At 38.1% G+C, this 21,603-nt stretch overlaps 1 protein-coding gene across 4 annotated transcripts; it reads left to right on the top strand.

Moving 5' to 3' along the window:
- The first annotated feature begins 830 nt into the window (after positions 1–830).
- On the top strand, positions 831–21,295 carry LOC113058629 (arf-GAP domain and FG repeat-containing protein 1-like). 4 transcript variants are annotated; one of them, XM_026226682.1, is made up of 13 exons: positions 832–1,242; positions 12,347–12,440; positions 14,356–14,471; positions 15,343–15,505; positions 15,648–15,807; positions 16,481–16,600; positions 17,801–17,995; positions 18,196–18,355; positions 18,441–18,520; positions 18,602–18,712; positions 20,101–20,250; positions 20,392–20,477; positions 20,613–21,295. In XM_026226682.1, the coding sequence occupies exons 1-13, from the start codon at positions 1,076–1,078 to the stop codon at positions 20,670–20,672; spliced, it is 1,662 nt and encodes a 553-aa protein (XP_026082467.1). In that variant the 5' UTR covers positions 832–1,075; the 3' UTR covers positions 20,673–21,295. The 4 variants fall into 4 exon arrangements, with proteins under 4 accessions (XP_026082470.1, XP_026082468.1, XP_026082467.1 ...); XM_026226681.1 differs by having other exon boundaries at positions 16,478–16,600; XM_026226685.1 differs by lacking the exon at positions 16,481–16,600 and having other exon boundaries at positions 831–1,242.
- Positions 21,296–21,603: the final 308 nt, after the last annotated feature.

Here is a 21,603-nt window from a genome sequence, read left to right as displayed (position 1 = left end):
TTATAGAATCATCTGGTAGGTCTTCCTTTAGGTGTCTTTCTTCCCATCACTGATTTCTTTAACACATTACCGTAACTTTTGTATTTACATGCATTGTATAGACAGAGGGATTCTTGGGGGTATTATGTCTAAATTATACTGAAAAATGGTGTATACTGTAAAAAGGTTTTTGTATACGTTGTATATAAGACAGATTATTACAAGCAATTGTATGATATACAAGCAAACTATTTCAATCTTTCAAAATTTATTCATGACATATTCATGTCCATCTTTTAATAAACTCGATTTATGTTTTCTGCGAGCCAAATCCTCTGAACTAGGTCACTCTTGCAGAGAGTTCAAGCCGGTTTAAACGCGGCTGTGTTACTGCGAGCCGTCCATGTCTTCCTCTAGAGGGCGCCGTGGGTTAAGAACATTCAAATGAGAGCTAGAGCGTGCACTCGAGAAGTCTTGTGGGCGGGGCTCGATTATGGTCACGTGGTCCTAGCTAGTCTTGCTCTGATCCGTTACTAGGGTTCTCGCTCTGGTGCTAGTGGGTTTGTTACACAAAAACATCATGTTTTCTTCTCAGTAATAGCGTACGAATATTGAGCGAATCTTTTATGAGTATATATATATATATATATATATATATATATATATATATATATATATATATATATATATATATATATTATATTTCGAAATAGATTTACAGCGCACAACAAGTCTTATGGACAGTTTTAAAGTCCTTTGGTAGCCCTTCCGTTTAGTACTTCTCGCCCCCTGTTGGTCGTTATGTTAAACTGCACGCTTTGAGTCACGAGTGAATACAGAGTGGGAGGGCTGGCCGTTGAGTCGCTCACACCGTGGCAGTGAAAGTAGACTGTGCGGGCTGCCTTGCTCTTCAGGACCCTTCTCTCTTCACTACGGCGCTTTTTGGCCGTCGTTCACGAAACGTGAAGCCCTTCTGAAGAACTCCAGTCCCTTTCCCGTTGATACGACTTAAAGGAAGATCCTGTCTAATACCAAACACATATTGGATTTGTATTGTATTATATATTTTTAATAGCCCGACGTCATATTAACGGCCATGGCAGCCAGCGCGAAGCGAAAACAGGAGGAAAAACACCTGAAGATGCTGCGGGAAATGACGAGTCTGGCGCCCAACCGAAAGTGCTTCGACTGCGACCAGCGCGGGCCGACCTACGCCAACATGACCGTGGGCTCGTTCGTCTGCACCTCCTGCTCGGGCATCCTGTGAGCCACCCTCCTGTCTGTCTCTGTCTGAGCCTCTTTATTTTCACACCCCGGCTTTGTCAAACCGTAGTGGGCTGCCTATCTAGACATCAAAACCGCGTTGTTTAACGCCAGTGACGACATAAACATGTCTAGTTAGGCAACTCTAGACAGAACGTTTTAAACCCAGCTGTTGGTTCATCTACATCAATGTTATTGTTAGGAGGTTAGGAGGTTTAACATGTAAATAAGGGTGGGTGAATGGGGATCTGGGTCTTCTTGGGGGTTGGTAATCTGTCAGTTAACCAGGCGTTATTGGTGTGTGGCTGGGCTATTAATGCAGTAACCTCATATGTGTCTTCCTCTCAAGCAAACTTGAGCAGCTACCTGTGGGTTTATCCCTGGTCTTTTCGTGCTCATGTGTCTAGCAGTAAGGACTGGCCCGTGTGGTTCAGATAAAGCTCTGTACAGCACGTGGAAGAGCTGGATAGTGAGAGATAAAGGGTGTGTTCACCCCCTGCAGTGTTGTCCTGATAGCGGAGGGCTTGGTAAATCCTCAAATGAAGCTGAATTTATTCTTCAAGTTGCTTTTTATGGTGTAGATCAGAGGAGTGCTAGGTGATCTGTGAAAGAGTTTAGAGAAAATTATTGTTTAAAATGTAATAAAAGGAATCAAAATAAATGTATTTGAAAAATTATTATTATAAGTACAGTACTATATTGAAGAGTTAGTTAGAGATTCAGGTTTTTTTATTATTATTTTTTAGATATTGGTCTTGCTGTCTACACAATATTGTACTGTACTGGTGTATTAAAATATGAAAAAAATATGTTGATAATTTATTCATATTATTTTTATGATTTGATTGTAAGTCAAACTAAATATTTTTGAATTAAAAGATTAGTAATAGTAGAAATAATAGAAATGTACATTTTCCACAAAAAATGAATATTTATAATATTAATAAGTTTAGTCTTTGTTAATGAAAACTTAACTCTGCTTTTAACATTTTGGAATTAGAGGGGCTTCATGATCATATTTGGGGTGTGAGGCATTTGAAAGGTTTAAAATGTCTAGTGTGGATAACATAGGTACATATGGTCATCCTGGTCTGTTGTTGGCATTCTTCAGTTTTGATATCGGATACACAAGGATATCGGAGTCCTTGTGTAGTTTCGATTTTTACACGGAATTCCTTTTCCACGTAATTTACTCTTCCTTGTTAGTTGATAAACATCAAATTGGCATGGTAATGAATGCTGAAACATGCCATTAAATCGGCAGAACCTTAATTGAATGATGCATTTTAAAGTGCCGTTGTGTCTTCGATAGATAATTTATGAATTTAGCTGTTATGGTGAACAGTTGTGTGTCCTGTATCAGTATTTCAGCCCTGTTGTGTAACAGGCATCTAGTGCAGGGGATTTTGCATTAGAGTTGGAAATGCTCCTCAAATAATGCCTTTTTAATTCAGATTGCAAGAGTCATCCTGCAAGTATGTGATGCAGAGTTTCTTGAGTTTAAGTAAATGATAAATAAGCAAACCACATTCCTTCATTGCATCTATGAAGCGGACAGCCATGGTTCCCTGAATTAATAGGAATCACCTTTGTTGCACATGGGTCAGTCTGTCTTAAGTGGTCTAATGGAGGTTACTTGACTAATTAAAATTAATTGGAAAGGTTTTATTTTATTATATTATTATTTATTTCTTTTTGCAGTGATTAACACTCTTTATTGGTATTGCACAATGTGTTTTCTTCTGAATTGGCTGTGTTCTTTAAAGCTGTGTTTCTGATGAGTTGTCTCATAGAGTCTAAACTTGTCTGAACTAGTCACGTCTGAAAAATGATAAGGGTTTGCTTAAAAAAAGGGTTTGATTTCCCAGCAGTCAAGGGGATGAGAAGACAGTTCTGTTAGACTTGAGGATATTTACATCTTTGAGTTTTTAGAAGAGTCTTGCAATTGTCTTGGGTCCAAAGAGTTACATTTGAGCCACTCGCTCAAAAATCAACGCGATGTTTGAGAATGATCTCTCACTGTATCCCACGAAAGCGCTGGAACAATCTGCCTTCCCTGTTAGCATTTCAGAGAGAAAGGCAAAAAGCAGTTTGATATATTGGCATGGTTTCTGGGTAAAGCTATTGATAAATGGTCTTGCTTTAGTGGGGTGTGGTCTGATGTCCTCCTGTTGTCCAGATACTGAGATTTCTGGAATGTCATTCTGAGTGACCATTCTAAAAAATTACAAAGAAATGTTCATCAACTCTACAAAAAAGCAGAGTAGAGGGGATAGTGAGATGGGTGCGATTGATTGAGCAAATAAAATAAATATGAGTGTGTTGATCTAGCTGAACACTTCTGGAATCCTGGAATGAGGAGAGGGGTTCAGGAACATGTTAGTTCATTTGGAAACGGTGTATTTGAACAAGCCTGAGCCTAGCTGTGAGGGCTGACAGCTAGTTGTGGATCACTCTGATAGCCATTAAACTAAACTAACTAAAAAGTAACAATGGATGACTGATTTTGGTAGGCCTATTTTGGTTGAAAATTAGCATCATGCCTGCGACGGGTAGGTGTCGACTGACTATCGACAACGATATTAAGCTTTTTTTATGGTTATCTGTCTTTTTTTAAAACCGATTTGCCATTGAAATAATTTAAAAGCATTTAAAGTTTTTCTCAGAGCCCTTGTTATTGTTAATCTTGACATTAATTAACATTTTTACACCAGACATACAGTATATATCAGTTCAAAATATTGGTTATTGGTCTACTTGATCTGTAATAATTGGTATCGGCATCAGCCCTGAAAAACACATATCGGTCGACCCCTAAACGCTGGTTCCATTGATGAAAAAGATTTTTCCATTCATGGGTTATTACATGAAAATATGCTAAACTAACCACAGACCCACTGACTTTGGGATGATGGACCCGGAAGTGCAAAAATGCTAGCTTGTTTTTCGCTATATCATTACTATGTATATGTCTTTGTAAGTATCCAACTGTCTATAGATGTCCCACCATTGCTAGGGGTGTCTGTGAACAATGACTGTCCTGGTAAACTCCATCAGAGGAGATAATTGGGTTCTTTTCTAAGCACAAGCTTCTAAAATGACTTCAGTATCACCAGAGAGACGTCGGCTCACTGCACTGGAGCGTATGCACCAGATGTCAGTCAGCCAAAGCATGCGATTCTCCTCACAACTGGTCTGCAAATATGTAACTTTGTACTTATTAACACACTCTTTGCACTTGTGCATTTAGCCGTTTTAGCCTTATTACACATCATTTTTAGCTTAAGGCACATTGTAGTCAAAGGCAGAGTATATGCACTTTTCTCTTGTGTGGGTTATGGAAAAGTGAACGATTAAAATTTAAAGCTGTTAGTGTATGAGCTATTAAGAGTTGGATTTTAATTAGGGCGTTTGCATGGGGAGATGGTCCTCTGGCTTTGCCTTATTCACAAGTGTGCCAGTGATTCCCAATTTTAATCCTGAAGAACTGAATGTAGATTTTGCCATGCTGCTTTCACACAGCGTTTTTCAAATCTTTTCAGTGCTGAATTGGGTGTCAATTCATTTGATTGAAGATTTTAAGTGAATTTTGTTAGAAACTAGGCATGCTTTCTTGTCACATTGGAGATTTTATTTTTATTTTTTTATACATCCATCGATTTTGGATATTAATTTTGCAGGTAATTAACCATCATCTATTGCTCAATTTTGCTTTAGTTTTTAACTTTAATCTTTCAATTTAGTTTTAATCTTTAAAAACACTAATAATTAAATAAGCACTGCTAAATATAATCTTTAGCAAATCTCAAATGAATAAAATGTCTTATTTTATTTTTCATACTTTTTATTATTTAAAATGATTGTTTGTATACAGTATACAAATTTCAGACATCGATCTTAATTGTAAGCTGATATTTTATTCTGAACAAGTCATTATTGTGTTCTATATCCTAACCCCCAAAAATTACACTTTACTTTAGCATGTTATTCGTTCTTCATTATATGCTCTATGTCCTCGGTCATCCCAACACTTGATTTCTTCAGCTCTGTGTTTGTGACTGATATCTTGTAGTCATTTTGCTGCTTTTCCTTTCACCTGATCTGAACTCTAATCACACATTCTCATCTGTGCATTTATTATCACTCTGATCCTTCTCTGCCTCGTACTTATGACCATATCCAGTGAATATAAATTTCTTGAAAAGGAAGTGTATGTCAAGTATTTGCTGCGTCAGTAGCATGTGGTCTGCGTGTGCACAGGAAGTGGAAACAGGACAGGAAGTACACATTGTCCTCTCACTTCAGAGCTGTGTCAGGGCTTGTGTGTATGTGTGAAAGGCCATTGCTCCACTCACACTTCTCACATATTCACTGCATTTGGTGGTTAAAATCACAGTAGGTCTGAAATTTATGCTGTTTTTTAATTCAAATTATTGTTATTTTTTATTGTGAAATATTTGTTCCATCATGAGTGCTATCATTGTTTTATGTAGGGCAAACTCCAGTAAAAAAATAAAAATAAAATTTCAGTGTCCGATATAGACCTAATTTACCTGGATTCACCCTATACTGTATATTATCAGTATAATATTGGCCATTGATCATCCTGCTCATAAGATATCATGACAAGCATTACTGGGAGAAGCCATATCAGCTGACCAACATGATTTCCTTTCATGAACATCTGAGCAGGAACACCGATCTTTGGCCTGAGAAAGAGGAGTGTTACCTGAGTAGAGATTGGGTGAAGTCGAGCTTCCCACAAACACTTCCCTGTTAGTTTTACGGTGGGGTCAGTTACTGGGCAAACACATTCCAGTGCAGGGTGGGTCCATTTCTCTCACCGTCTTGCTTTATCTCTCTTTCTGTCTCTCCCCCTTCCCACTTACTCTCTCTCTTACCCACATACTTTTTCTTTTTTTCTCTCATTCCTGTTCTCTTCATCTTGTTCACCTCTGTTCACTGCAGGTCTTGTCTTGATTTTGACCATCATCTTGTGCAACACATTATAGTTTAGGCATGTGACATTTCCTGCTGCCTGGTTTAATGCAGAAAAAAAGTACAGTATTACTCTTTATACATTTAGATGTAATTCATTTTTTGCATTTATCCTTAACTTTTAACCTCTTTAACATTTTATCTTTGCATCATAAAATTTTGTAATTTTTATGGGATAGTTCACCCAAAAATTTAAATTTGATGTTTATCTGCCTACTCCAGGGCATCCAAGATGTAGGTGACCGTTTCTTCAGTAGAGCACCCACTGAGATTTTTAGCTCAAACTGTTGCAGTCTATCATTCTTGTAATGTAAGTGGATGGGAATTAGGACTGGGACGATGACCTCGACGCAAAAAATATGTCGACGCAAAATATGCGCATCGATTCGTCGACCTGTTTTTATTTCTCTAAAAAACGTTTGCAAAACGTTTACCTTATGTTCGCTAAATATACGCGATGGCCGGATCAACATTCTGTCCAACGTTATATAACCAATCCAGGGGTTTTTCTGCATTGATCTTTTTTTTTGGCGGCTGTCAAAGCCTTATTTGATCGGTGAGTGATGTAGAATAGAATGACTGCTGCGCCTGACGGCGCGTACGAGAGAGAGCCCCGGCTGCGCGCGCACACTCAGTCTTCAAACAACACGAGCGCTTCTTGCTCTCTCTCTCCCTTGTGCATATTAATCAAAATCATTAAACACCATAGAAAAAGGGCGAAACACCAAAGTTTCACGCGCGCTCGCGCACTCACAGTCTTCAAACTACACGAGCGCTGCCTTGCTCTCTCTCTCTCTCTCTCTCTCTCTCTCTCTCTCTCTCTGTCTCGTGCATATTAACCAAAATCATTAGACACGATAGAAAAAGGGCGGAACGCCAAAGTTTCACATGGAGCATTTTTTTTTTTTTTTTTGGGGGGGGGGTACTCTCTGTATTAGCTTAAAGCCCTCAAGTTAACATTGGTTACTGTATTCTTTCAATTGCCCTAAACAAGTATTTTGGGTGACCTTTTTTATTGAATGCTAGACATCAAGTTGTTGTTATTTTCATCTGAAAGAAGAGCTTTTTTTCAGTAAGCTAGGCCCTATGTGTTCAGTTATCTTGTTTCAGTAAGCTATGTGTTTTCAAGGCTTTATTGAATGCTATCTCTATACAAGTGCAAATTAATGCATTCTTAGTCAGTCTTTTATTTTGTAATTTTAAGAGCAATAAACATCTATTGCAGTGTTAAGGAATTCATGTTTTTTTCATTCAGATATGTAAATCAACATGTATAAATTGTTAGTAGTCAAGTAACGGGGAGATAATCGAAATCGAATCGGTCTGAAAAAATTAATCGTTAGATTAATCGATGCATCGAAAAAATATTCGCTAGATTAATCGTTTAAAAAATAATCGTTTATCCCAGTTCTATTGAAGAAACAAAGTGACCTACATCTTGGATGTAAGCAGATAAACATCAAATTTTCATTTTTGGGTGAACTATCCCTTTAAGCAGTTATAATTTTATAAATGCAATAAGGCACTCATAGCCATGCTGTATTGTGATGTAATGGCTAAAGGGCATTATCTGGTATGTCGCATGTAAATATTGTTTATAAAAGGTGTTCTAAAGGTTAATATGTAGTTGTGCAACTGGTTTGGTGAGTAGTTTGTACACTACTTTTCAAAACTTTGGGCTTGGTAAGTTTTTTTTTTTTTTTTTTTTTTCATGCATTTATTTTTTATGAAATCTTATGAAATAAGATGATTACACTTTAAAATATTTTTTTTATTTTAAAATATATTTTAAAATGTAATTTATTTCTGTGGTGGCAAAGCTGAATTGTCAGCAGTTATTACTCCAGTTTTCAATGTCACATGAGTCATGACCCTTTAGAAATACTTTTGTCGCAATAGTACTACATCTTTTTCAGGTTTAATTTGTAAAAATGGCCTTTATTTAAAATGGAACTCTTTTTGAAAAATTATAAATGCATTTTAATACATCCTTGTTAATTAAAATAATTACTTTCTTTAAAAAAAGAAATTAAAAAATCTTTCTGAGAACAAACTTTTCAATTGTAGTCTATCGTAATACCTTCCTCAAGACATGCTATGTCAGAGGTTTTATTGTTTTGTGAACGTGTGTGTGTGTGTGTGTTGTGGGCTTGTTGATGACTTGCATTGATGTGTTCAGAGGAAGTTTCATGATTTCTGCTTGCAGTGATTTCTTAAGAAAGGAACTAGTATTGAGTAAACTCTATGACACACACACACACAACCACCAGTCACACAAGCACACTTCACACTCTTGGCTTTTCTCATTAATGAAACCAGATGCGGCATCTGCAGGCTCACCCAGTATGTGAAGTCGATTCCAGAGCTTCTCGCCACAAGCTAAAATGGCTTTCTCACATGCTACTCTTTAAAGGTTAAGCATTGGCCTTAGGCACTGTTAGCTAACTTTCCATATCAAACATTAAAACAAAACATCAGCTCTCTTTTGAACACTGCACTGAGTGGCAGCACTTTAGTCAAATAAAAACCCATGGAACAAATGCAAGTAACCCAGTACACGTGGGATCAGGCCTGTGTCTCTCTGACATGTTTGTGTAGTATGTGTGTCAGGGTCATTCATTTGGCAGTGCCACCCAAGATAGGTGTGAATCCATCTAGCTGTCCTGAATCCTGATCTAAATAATGTTCAGTTGTCCTGGTGGTGATTCTAATTAAATCTCTCTTTTTTTTGTTTTTGTAAGTGTGTGTGTAATTAATCAAAGACTTATGCGGTGATTCATAAATGTAATTGGATGCTTTCTCTACAAGCCCCGCCCCTAAGAAGACATCATGATTATGCTCATGTGTTTAGCCAGTCTCTGTTGTGCAGTCTCGTCTATGTTCATGACGGAAGTGTGTCGTCTTTTCGCCTGATAAAGTGAGGATCTTCTTTTTTTAGAATGCAGGCTGAATGACCAGAGACCATTTTCTCACTTAGAGGTCAATCCCATTTCAGTACAGAAAGTTCAGGGGATGATTTCAACAAATATTAAATATGTGAAATTTAAGGAATGCATTTATTTCTCTGTTTGCATTTTATGTTTACTGGCCAATTTTAGCTTGTGTCCAGCATGAAATTCTGCTAAACAACTTCTCTTATTTTCCACAGATGAAAGTCATACAGGTTTGACACATGAGGCTAAGCAAATGATGGCTATTTTTAGTTTTAGATTAACTATTTATATGCACGATTTTACCACTGTGGTTTTGAGCAAGGCACTTCAGGTTACTTTTAAGAGATTTCTTCTTCCTAAGATGCACTGTAAGTAACCTTGAATTGAAGCAGCTGTCAAATTAATTAATGTAAATACATTTTCGTAGAGCATTTGCACAATCATCACACATTATTCTATGATGAGGCCTCTGAAGAATTATTCCTGGTGCTGTTGGTTTCAGGCAGTTTTTGGGACTTGAGTTAGTTTGACGTTCAGCTTGAAGAAATTTTGCCGACTGGTTCTTGGCGGCAATGGTTACAGAATCCCAACCCCATGCCAATGGCCCACAGCAGGTCGTGTGAATAATTTAGCACTTGGTCTAATATTACCAAGGCCTTGCTGTTCATGCCCTTCAGGATTTATCACTGGATGCCTCACATCTCCATAGGGACATACACACACACACATAAAATAATGTAGAGGAAGTAACAGGTGGCTTCCCTAAGGGTGGGAAATAGTTTTGGGGAATTTACCAGAGAACTTGCATTACCACATGCAAACAGGCAGCGATTGTTAGTGCAGAAGTGGTGAGCTGGTGTGTGTATATGTGCCTTCTGGAGGTTTCGAGGGGGTGTGTATGTGTGAATGGTGTTTTGAACATCTGTTGCTGCTCAGGTGTCAGATGATCTGTCACCCGTTTCAGCACAGAGGGACAGGGGAGTAATGTTAAATGTCTTTTCCATACATGCACACGTACTAAATGCTCCCTCCTATCATGCTGGCATAGAAACAGGTGTGTGTGTGAGACTTAAAGGAGTAGTTCAGCCAAAAATGAAAATGGTGCTCCATGAAAAACAGGAGATCGTGTACTGGGACAACTGTTCCTTAAAATACCTAAATTAACTTCCTGTTAGTTATTTGCTGCAAATGTCATCAATAGATGAAAGAAAAGGGAAGAGATCAGGTGATGGAAATAACAAAATAGATGCGTAAGAGAATCAGAGGCAACGTCTCCTGCAGTACACAGACTCTGATCCCTAGAGAGCAAATCTGAACATGCTAACAGGGTAAATACAGGAAGGAAACAGGCTTTCAAATGGCCAGCACTCACACATGTTTGGCTCTTGGGCATTCAGAGATCATGAGGCTGTGGAATAAACACGATGCACAGACTCCTTCAAAGACACATTGAATCATCAGATGCTCCTCCAGTCATCTTCAGTTTCTTATATAGTTATTCCCGGCAAGTTCTTTGCAATGTAAACACATTCATAATGTTTCCATTTCAGTTAAACTTCATATTCATCATAGAATTTTAAAATAGAAAAACAAATCATGACTTCCACAAAAATATTAAGCAACAGGAACATAAATTGTTAATAACAACATGAATAATAATAAGAAATGTTTGAGCACTAAATCGGCATATTAGAATGATTTCTGAAAAATCGACTTTAACATCATAGAAATAAATGAAATTTTTAAATGTATTAAAATTGAAAAGTTTAAGATGTAATATTTTTATAAAATTACTTTTTACTGTATGATCATCAGTGGTAGTCTACATATTTTCTTTTCTTTTACAGTATTATAAAGATGAAATTTATCGAAAAATAAGAATTAATTTATAATGTAAGTGATTGTGTGCATCCAGCTGATTGTTATCTCAGAATAAACCCCGACAGGGTGATCAGGTGGAATCCTGTATCAGCCCGAAAGGGTTTATTCTGAGATAACAACCGTTTGGATGTACATTATCCTGCTTATTACACAGCTACTTGTCACAAGTAAATAATTAGACACGAAATATTGATTTGAGTTGAAATATTTGAACGCTCCATGAACACAGCAGTTGCTTGGAAGTGGCAAGTCCAAACTAGACTGACATTTAAGGGAAACTTTGCAGGCAAACCATTTATTACACAACATTTTACCACATAAATACGGCAAAAAAAAATTTAAGTTTTTTTTTTTTTTTTTTAAATCTTACAAGTTTGTTAGTTATCTTATAATCCATTACAGCGTACAAGACAATCGTAGCTAAAAGGCAGCAGCTGCGTTTGAATGAAACGAGAGAGCGATTCCACGATGCCATAAAGAAATAATTGGATGCGATTTTGAAGTTTTAATATTTTGTAAGCTAAATGAACGCAAAGCATCCACCAAGAAAAACTGTTACTAGCAAGAGTATGGCTCCGACTTTAGATACCCGGATGAGCCTGTGTTATCAGCTTTCTCCGGTTGTTACTGAGGTATAACATACTTTGAAATGTCACAACTGACCAATCAGAATCAAGTATTCCACAGAGCCGTGTAATAATCCGTTATAAACCATCCTTCTAAATTGTTGCATTCCTTTCAACAGGACAATTTAAGTAAGAATGGTTTTATGAAATTTACACAGATTCATGATTAAGTCCTTGTGTGTTTAATTGATGCTTTATAAAGTATATGTTAGCATTCTTGTTCTGGTTATGAATGATATAAAGCCTTTCACCTCTTTAAATGGCTTAATTATGACCCTCATTCTGCCATGATTCTTTAGTTTACATGCCTTTTAAGTCAGAAATTCTGGGTTTGAAGAAAATTCAGTTTCCTACAGTTAATTACAACATCTTCTGAAATACCAATAACAAAATTATTCATAGGTGGAATAAGCTCACCTCTCTCTTTACACTATCACTCTCTTCCACCCCCTCAAACACACATATGCTCTCGTTTTCTCGGTTTTCTTTCTGGAGAAGTGCCAAGTCTGACTTTGTCCTTGTCCTAGATCTGTGTGTAATGGCAGGTTTGTAATGAAGAGTTACGACAAGAGGGAGCAGAAAATCGAATTCACACTGCAATCAATTTATTTGAATAACGTGTTATTTTATCTCGTATCTCTTTTTTTTTTTTTTTCTCCCCTTTAGACGAGGCCTGAATCCCCCCCACAGAGTGAAGTCCATCTCCATGACGACCTTCACGCAACAGGAAATAGAATTTCTACAGAAGCATGGAAATGAGGTAACTGATGATGGCATGGTGGAAAGTGCAGTGATGTTTTTATTGACATGGCAAATGTGTCGTCATCTTTGTGGACTGTGCGTGCTGATATCTGGACGCTGATGAGTTTATGATTTACGGGGTAACAAGTCATGCGTCTGTGATAAGATAACAGGAATTACTGGGATTTCTTTTCAACTTGAACACATGCGCAGCTCGAACAGTGGATTACAGCTTCCAAATTGTTAGCATTGTTGGCAGTTCTAGATGGTTTTATTTAATTTGTTATTTTTATTTGGCCTTTTATTTTTTGAAGGCAGGTGCGGTTTCTTCTAAAATCCAAGTCTGTATTGTCTAAGAGCTGCTTCTAGGCGACAAGACCACTTTTCATCTCCCCAATTCCCTTTCTCCGTCACGGTTTAACTCAACATTCCTGGGATTTTTCCCATCTCGTGAGGCCTGATTTATGAGGATGAGCTGGAATTGGTTTCTTGTTGAGAAGACTCTTATTTGAGTGCTCTGTGTCTCATGTGTGTGTGTGCGGGCATTTTGTGTTGTGACTTTGTTTTATGTTGGTCCAATTCGAACTCAGCAGGTTTGGTGTATTAAAATCTCACAGCATCTGTCAGTTTTAACTTCTGATTTGGTTTTCGACAATGAGAGGGTGTCACGATAGTGATGTTGGCAGATCTTCAGTAATTTGTCTAGCTTTCAAAGATAACATTAATTTGTGGCAAAATATTGCAGAGTCTGATTGCACAAACAATCTTTATGAACAACACAAGATACACTACCATTAAAAGTTTGAGGTCGGTAAGATTTTGTAATGTTTTTTGCAAGTCTCTTGTGCTCCCACAGACTTTATCTGATAAACAAAACAGTATAACAGCAATGTTGTGAAATATTATTGCAATAAAAAAATCTATTTGAATATATTTTTAAATGTAATTAATTCCTCTAATAGAAAAACTGAATTTTCATCCGCCATTACTGTCTTGAGTGTCACATGATCCTTCAGAAATCATTTTGTTTTATTTTCAGCAGTTTATAACCCTATCATAAGTTTATCAAAGGCAGTTATACAGAATTTTAGTTTCTGTATAGTTTATCAGTGTTTTATTCAGTATTTTGTTGGTTGTGACCCCTCATGTGACAACAAAAAATGTTGTTTCAAAACGCATTGGTTAGTTTAGCTAGTATGCCATTCTGAACTGATGAAGGCAGCTTCACAGATTTTTGGGTCAGTTTTGGATTTAATTCATGAATGAGCCCAGCCTGGGCTCTCTTGGACCAGCAATGTCAGTTCATACAAACAAAGTTTTAACACATGTAATGTCTGATATTCGTAGAGCCCTTTCTTCAGTGTCTGTGAGGCTCCTCAAGTCAAGTGATAATGTAGTTTTCACTCTGCTGTTCCTATTCATAATTAATAAGCTGCTACCACTGTTTCCAAAGGGTGTGTGTGTTTACACACACAAATGTGTGTCTGCATTAATTGTATCTAAATGGAGGCAGTGTCTTCAGTACCGTGAGAGCTTACACACTTACTTGGCATATAGTGGTTGTGAAGCCTTTTAGACTTCGCTTTTTATCAGTTTTTATCTGAGTGCATGTGTGTTTGACTCCACAAGAAAAGTTTATTTAAATGTTTTCTGAAATGTCATCTTGAGGTATTGGTTTCCTTCTTGAGAATGTGTATGTGTGAGTAAGCACGTGTGTATTTAAAGCAAGACTTTCCCTCGTATGAATGCCTGTATTGTTTTTTCACAGACATGTTTTTTCTGTCTTCCTTCTTATAAACTGAGGATTAAAGTGACTGTATTGCTCTTTAAAATGTTCATGATTTCTGACAGATGACTCTCTGTTTCACGTTTATGGTATATTTGCTCTATGAATGTCTGATGAGCTCTCTCTTTGTGTTTTCCTGTATATGCAGGCATGCAAACAGATATGGCTTGGCCTTTATGAGGACAGAAACTTGACAATCCCAGACTTTAGAGACCCTCAGAAAGTCAAAGAGTTTCTTCAGGACAAATACGAAAAGAAACGATGGTGAGAAACAATATGGGCTGAAATGTTGATTATTATATTTGATATTTATCTTAGGAATCATGCACAGCCAGTCATCATTATGTTAGGGAAAATGTACATTCAGCCGGTTCGTCTCTCATAATAAACCCCAACAGGGTGATCAGGCCCCCGATGCGAAGCGTACATTATCCGCTTATCACATGGTTACTTGTCACATAAGTAAATAATTAGACACAAAATATTGATTTGACTTTAAATATTTGAACGCTTCATTGACACAGCAGTTGCAAGCAAGCGGCAAGTTTAAACTAGATGGATATTTAACCTCTTGGGAAACATTGAAGTTAAACCACTTATTACACAACATTTCACCACATAAATAAGAAAAAAATGTTCCTAGCAAGAGCACAGCGCCGACCTCTGTTACCCGGATGAGCCTGTGTTATTAGCTTTTACCGGTTGTTATCAAGGGATAACATGCCTCAGAATGTCGCGAATGACCAATCAGAATCAAGTATTCCACAGAGCCGTGTAATAACACGCAATAAACCACTATGTAAAGTGGGTTGTACTTTATCCCACTTAATACAAATCAAGCAAATAAATAAATGTGAAAAGTTATTTTATAATGTGAAAATAAAATACTAATACAAACTGAAACCCACAAGTAAGTAGATCTCATAGTCTTGATCTGCACCTTTTTTTCAATAGTGGTGTTATATGGTGTAATTCTATCCTGGTATTTCCTGAAACTTTCCTATTGTTCACTGTACACCTCTGAGATTAAATTTCCATAGGCAAATATTTTTCTTGGTGTCATAAGGATAAAGTCAACACATGGTTGTGTGTATGTGCTCTGCTCATTTAAATGTCTTCAATTCTTTTCTTTCAGGTATGTTCCTCCAGAGCAGGCTAAGACGGTGGCGTCAGTTCATGCGTCTGTCTCTGGTTCATCTGCTAGCAGCGCCAGCAGCACTCCAGAGGTCCGACCTCTCAAAATATTACTGGGGGAATCAGTACCCACTTTACACCTCAACAAAAACACACCTAGCCAGGTAACTGAACTTATATACTGTGAAATAATAAAATCACTTAAAACAAGGATGCATTACATCAGTGTCAGGAAAAATGTTTTAATGTTTCAAAAGAATTAGATTTTAAATAAATGCCTTTTATTTGATTGTTTTGCTCTCTCAGTCTCCGGTTGTGTCACGCACTCAGCTAACCCAGCAGCAGCATCAGGAAAGGAAGTTCGATCTGCTCAGTGATCTAGGTGGCGACATTTTTGCGCCTCCACACTCGCAGTCCACAGGCAATGCAAACTTTGCCAACTTTGCACATTTCAACAGTCATTCAGGTAAGAACACACTCACACTACACTAACAAACTAAACCATCCATTTGAAAAGCAGTACTTTAAGGTTCAGGGTGATGTGGTCTGGTTTCCCATCGTGCTGCTGCAGTAGACTTATTGATAGTCATTGTCGCAAAACCCCTCATGGAATATAAAACCACTAATGCTTACTGGCATCTCTAGAGGATAATGATTGTGCGTTTTATCAGTTAATGTCAGAAAACAGGTACAGAGGTCAACACACACACACACACACACACACCATTTGTCTGTTAAAATGTGCAAGGCTGAATTTGGAGTCGGTGCATTCTGGGTTTCTGTTCATGTCAACTTTTATGTCTTTTGTGTAGTTTCTTTATAAGTGTGTTTTTAGCAGGTTTGTGTTATTTAACACACTATATCATTCCACTTTATATCAATGTGTGTAATATGTCTTCATACACAACCAGTGTTGAAGTCAGAACGGTTACGGTTTAGATTTTCTAAATTTACAAGATTGAATGTTAATGTGAGAATTAACCGAATTTTTAAGATGAACTTTCTTAATCTCCTGACTGGAAAGAAATTAAATTGACCTAAAGACTGGACATGTTCTTCCCTTAGTTTCATGCTCATTCCTCATCCCCTTTTCTGTTTGTTTGTTTGTTTGTTTGTTTGTTTGTGGTGGACCCCAGCAGTGCAGAATGCAAATTCTAATGCAGAGTTTGCGAATTTTGATGCGTTCAATAGTTCTGCTGCTCCAAATACAGCAGCATTTCCATCAGCTCCACAAGCCTCATTTCAGCCCGCACAACCAGGTATAACACACACACACACACACACACACACAGAGCCAGGCATACAAACTTCCATTTACCTCCTGTTCTTCTTTTAGGAAATGGCTCTTTGTGATGTCATTTGTGATGTGATAGTTGCTTTGCTTCTGTCTTTTTTTCATTGCTGCTTTTTTACATTCTCGCTTCTTAAACATTGCTTTTCATTGGCCTTTTAGTTAAACTTTAAATCCCTCTCTAAAAAAAAATAAAAAATGAAATCACTTGTGTGTGCGAGTTTACCTCATCGCTGCCTCCGCTGGCCGTGTACAGTAAGTCAAAGCTTGTGTGCCTGTCTTTGTCTTTCGAACACATTCTTAGCCCCCAATTAATTTGCTTTTGGAAGTGGTTTTCCTTAATTGCAGTGGTGTAAAATCAAATTTCCCTTATATAGCTCCTCATAAATCCTCCTGCGATGTCTCTCTGATTAGAAGGACACTCTTAATCTTGCATAGCCAGACCTTCAGACTGACGACTGAAGGTCTGGAATTCATGGCACCTTTTCATGAGGCCGTTTAACCAACATTTCAACCAACCAATCACAGTTGGTTTCGTTCAACATCACGTTTTGGGGCGTGGAAATATCTCCACAATAACAGACCCATGTGTAAAAAAAAAAAAAAAACGGATGTATTTGAAAGATTCTATGTCACGAACTTTAGATATTTCACATACTTTTGAAACGTTTAAGTGATCCTGATTAGCACTTGTCATCAGTTGTAAACATGGCAGCTTTCTTCTTTCATTGTGGGCTTCTTTTCATTTTGTGGGTCACAGCTTCTTTGTTTCCGGACACAACATTAAAGAACGCGACACATGTCTCACGGAAATCTTGTAGAATTCAACAAGTCCGATGACGACTTCAACACTCATGAAGTGTTTCCACTTTTGTGTCTCATACCCATCAGACTATCAGCCAACGTAGGCGTGACGTCTGAGGCTGAGATTAGGACAATCTTAGTCAGTGTTCCCTCTAAGCTGCGTGCTTGTATAAATGTTATTATATAAATAATTAATACAAATTAAGGTTTCCACGTTTTTAGCTTCGTTATTAAGTGATCCTTTATTTATTAAAACAAAATGTGGTAATAGCATAAGGTGGTCCACAACAACAAAAACTAGAGGCAGCATTGCTCTTTAACATTTCTGTCACATATTTGCTCATCCTTTCTCTCCTTTTCACAGGAAGCTCATCAGGACTAGCTAATGCCAACTTTGCAAACTTCGATAACTTCCCCAAATCGTGCAGTGCTGATTTCGCCTCATTTAGCTCCACCAAGAGTAACTCTGTGGGAGAGGGGCATAAAGTGGAAGCAACCAGTGTCCCTGCAGACCGATACGCAGCCCTCTCCAACGTGTTCGGCAGCAAACCTGAGCAAGGTACATTTTCTCACACTCCTACAGCCCATCCTATGCAGGCATGGTGTGACCATTTTTAGCATTTTTAGTCCTCAGATGCTCTGCGAGGCTACAAAGCACAATAAATATTTTCAAAATGTTTTATCATTTATAAAATAAAAACTGGGGTACATGTGCACAAAAATGGCAACAAATAAGCACTTTATGTCTTATCTCCACAGGCACAAGTTCAGCCCCTCCATCAGCAGGTGTGGGTCCCCCACCTCCGCAGGCGGCTCTGTCGGGCGGCGATCGCTACGCTGCTCTTGCTGAACTGGACAACGTCTTTAGTTCCTCCACACCAAACGTGAGCGGCTACAACACTGCCACCACAGCACAAGGGTGAGACTTGAAAAAGATGTGGCCGTTCACCTCTCAATGTTTTTTTCTCAGTTGTGTTAGGCTCTCCTTCCGCTTTCACATTCAGGTCTGTGTTTGGATCCTCTCGGGCTGTTGCTCCAGTTCAATCACAACAGAGTTTACCCAGCATGCCTCAGGGTTTTGGAGGTAAGCATCTTTAAGATCTATTGGAATTTCCAATCTACCTTCTTCACCGCGTCTCTTACACCTCACTTGTGGTTGTAACAGGGCCTTCGTCGAATCCATTCGTCGCACCTGGGGCCCAACAGGGCGCTCCCACTAACCCGTTCCAGGCCAATGGAAGAGCAGTTGTACCAGGAGTGGGTGTGGCCACAGCGGGTATGGGCGGAGCTCACGTTGACCTGATAATCTCAAGAGTTTAAATGCGTTCATCGATGAAAACTTGCATTGCTTAGCAGAGAATCCGCTCAGATTTCACAGCAGGCTTTGTTCTCAGTTTTAAAAGTGTTTAAGCAGCTCTTGCTTTGTGTCTCATTATTTATTTAACAGGGCTTTGGGAAGAGTTTTAAGTGGGTCAGATACCCCTAGTATCCATGCTAGAAGCTAACAGCTTGAGATCGCTCGCACACTTGCGAGATACAAAGGCACTTCTGAAGAGCTGCAGACATTTGTGGGTCTCTGCATCCCTGCGGCGGATAAATGTTGTGTGTTCGTGTTCCAGAGAAAGAAAAAAGACAGAAAGGGGAGGCATCTTTGGTTAAATGTGATTGAGAAGCAGATTTTTTTTGTCCCATGAAATTTATATAGAGCAAAAGTGAGATAAAGCTGAAAGGGAGTGTGCTGCGACTGATGGTTTTGTCTGGTTGTGTTCTTGACATGCTGATCTGACATGTTAGGACCCCTGCTGGGTCAGGCTTTCCCTGCGGCCCACTTCGGTATGTCAATCTCCCTCTTTCTCTCATTTTCTCCCTATTCTCTCTTCCTTTTCTGGGGCTTGGCATTGACTGTAGACTAGTTGTCTTATATATTCTACACTGACCACAACTGTGTAGACATCTTGATCCCATTAAAGAAAGTTATGCTTGTATAGTCATTCATCTGAGGTAGAAGGACCCCAGATAAAGTATTGATAACTCATGACGTTCACATCAGTGATCTCCAGCTGTGACAGAAAATTATCTATATATGTATTTTAATAGGTCCAAAATTTCAAGCCAAGTGGCATTTGCTATTATTTGTTTATTAATGTTGATAAAGTGTGCTGTTTAATAGTTGTGTGAAAACTCTTGATACGTTTCTTTTTCCAAAAACAAATCGTACTGACCCCAAACTTTTAAACAGTTGATCTATATATGCACACGAGTATATATGAATATATTACTAGACCCACTAATGTTGAATAATGTTAGGAGTATTGGAAACTGTTAGTTCTGGAGTGTCTTTCCTCCTTTTTGCTGTGGAGTTTTTGTCATCATCTTTGCAGAATTTTTGCCACAGATTTCTGTACTCAGGATAAAAATAGTCCTTCCTTAAAGTCAACATGACCCTTTTTCCTAAGCTTATTGTGAATGACTTGTCAGTAGAGTGTTGCATTTCTGAAAAAGTAAAATTTGACATCCACTGATAAAGAATAATTCAGGTTAATTCAGGTAGTTTAGCTGTTTTTTAAGTGTGTTTCAAGCGAAGTTGAACCGTATTGTCACTGCATCTCACAGCATGTGTTTGTCAAACTGAGATGTTAACGCCGAGCTCTTTGTGTCCCGCAGCCTCTTTTGGCCCACCGTCCATGAGCATGCCGACTGGGTTTGGAAATGCTGCTGCATACAACCTTCCCACCAGCTTCAGTGGAAACTTCCAGCAGGCGTTTCCTGGACAGCCGTTCGCCCAGCAGCACGCGTATCCCCAACAACCCAACGGTAGGGGCCGAGAAAGACTTGCTGCAAAGATTTGAATGCCATTTATTAATGGTTTACAATTTGTTCCACTGTCATGCGGCATTTTGTAGAATGTTTCAGTTGTATGCATTTCTTTTTTTTTCACATATTTGTCTCTCTCAGGAGGTTTTGCTGCATTTGGTCCAGGTAAAGTCACTCCGTTTGGACAGAACATGACTGCGCCTGGAGTAGCCAACAATCCCTTCATGGTGTGTAAAATGATATGTGTGTGTGTGTGTGTTATAAAATTGTTATTAATATATTATATTTTTTATAAAGTCTACATAATATTCCCAATGTTATTTTGAAGCTATATCTGTAGGGTTTTTTCTCCTCTCTTGCAGGCAGGGGCACCAGCTGCACAGTTTCCTGCAGGAGGATCATCCTCAAACCCCTTCTTATAGCGCTCCGGTGGGCGACCTGCGACTTGTTCGCACCTCTTGCACTGTTTTGTTTCTCAAGTAGCTTTAAAAAAAAGAAACATCAATTTCCTAAATACATTTTTATTGTATTTTAAGAGCAGAAGACTGAAAAAACAACAATGGAATAGATACATGATCCTGTCTATGGCACATCCATAGTAAAAGAAACCAAAACATGTTGCAGAATTGTTTGGAGAAAAGGAGCTTTTTTTTCATTATTATTATTATTCTTTTTAACCATGCTCCTTTTGTCATTCCTGTGAACTGGCCTGACCTGGAAATCATCTGCATGACGTGGTGGATTACCAAGTTATTGCAAACCTCCTGTTCATGTTAATGCTGCAATTCTGTACAGAATTCTTTCATAGAAATTGCAAATTTGTAGGTCTTTGTGCATATCAGTATTTGTATCTTTAACACTCATACATGTGTACACACACATGCTGCATATAAGGCGCTGACGTCCATCATGCTGTGAATAACATTAAGCAAGAATGTGGAATCCATTTTTTACATCATAGTGTCACATTTAGTGCTTTTGGAGTTTGTGAGAATAAGACGAAAACATTTTTTGTGTTAAGAGGAGTTTAAACTAAAAGACTCTTTTTGAATGTCAACCACTCTTGAACTCATGAGACTCCGACTCAAGACCACTTATGTTACAAAAATCTTAAGTTAATGTGTATGTGTGTGTGTTTATACAGTTTTGTTCAAAATAATAGCAGTACAATGTGACTAACCAGAATAATCAAGGTTTTTCGTATATTTTTTTATTGCTACTTGGCAAACAAGTTACCAGTAGGTTCAGTAGATTTTCAGAAAACAAATGAGACCCAGCATTCATGATATGCACGCTCTTAAGGCTGTGCAATTGGGCAATTAGTTGAATTAGTTGAAAGGGGTGTGTTCAAAA

The sequence above is a fragment of the Carassius auratus genome, chromosome 40 (assembly GCF_003368295.1).
Source record: "Carassius auratus strain Wakin chromosome 40, ASM336829v1, whole genome shotgun sequence".
In the NCBI taxonomy this organism is placed as follows: domain Eukaryota; kingdom Metazoa; phylum Chordata; class Actinopteri; order Cypriniformes; family Cyprinidae; genus Carassius; species Carassius auratus.
The sequence above is the reverse complement of the archived record's forward strand: the minus strand, read 5'-3'. Positions and strand labels throughout refer to the sequence as shown.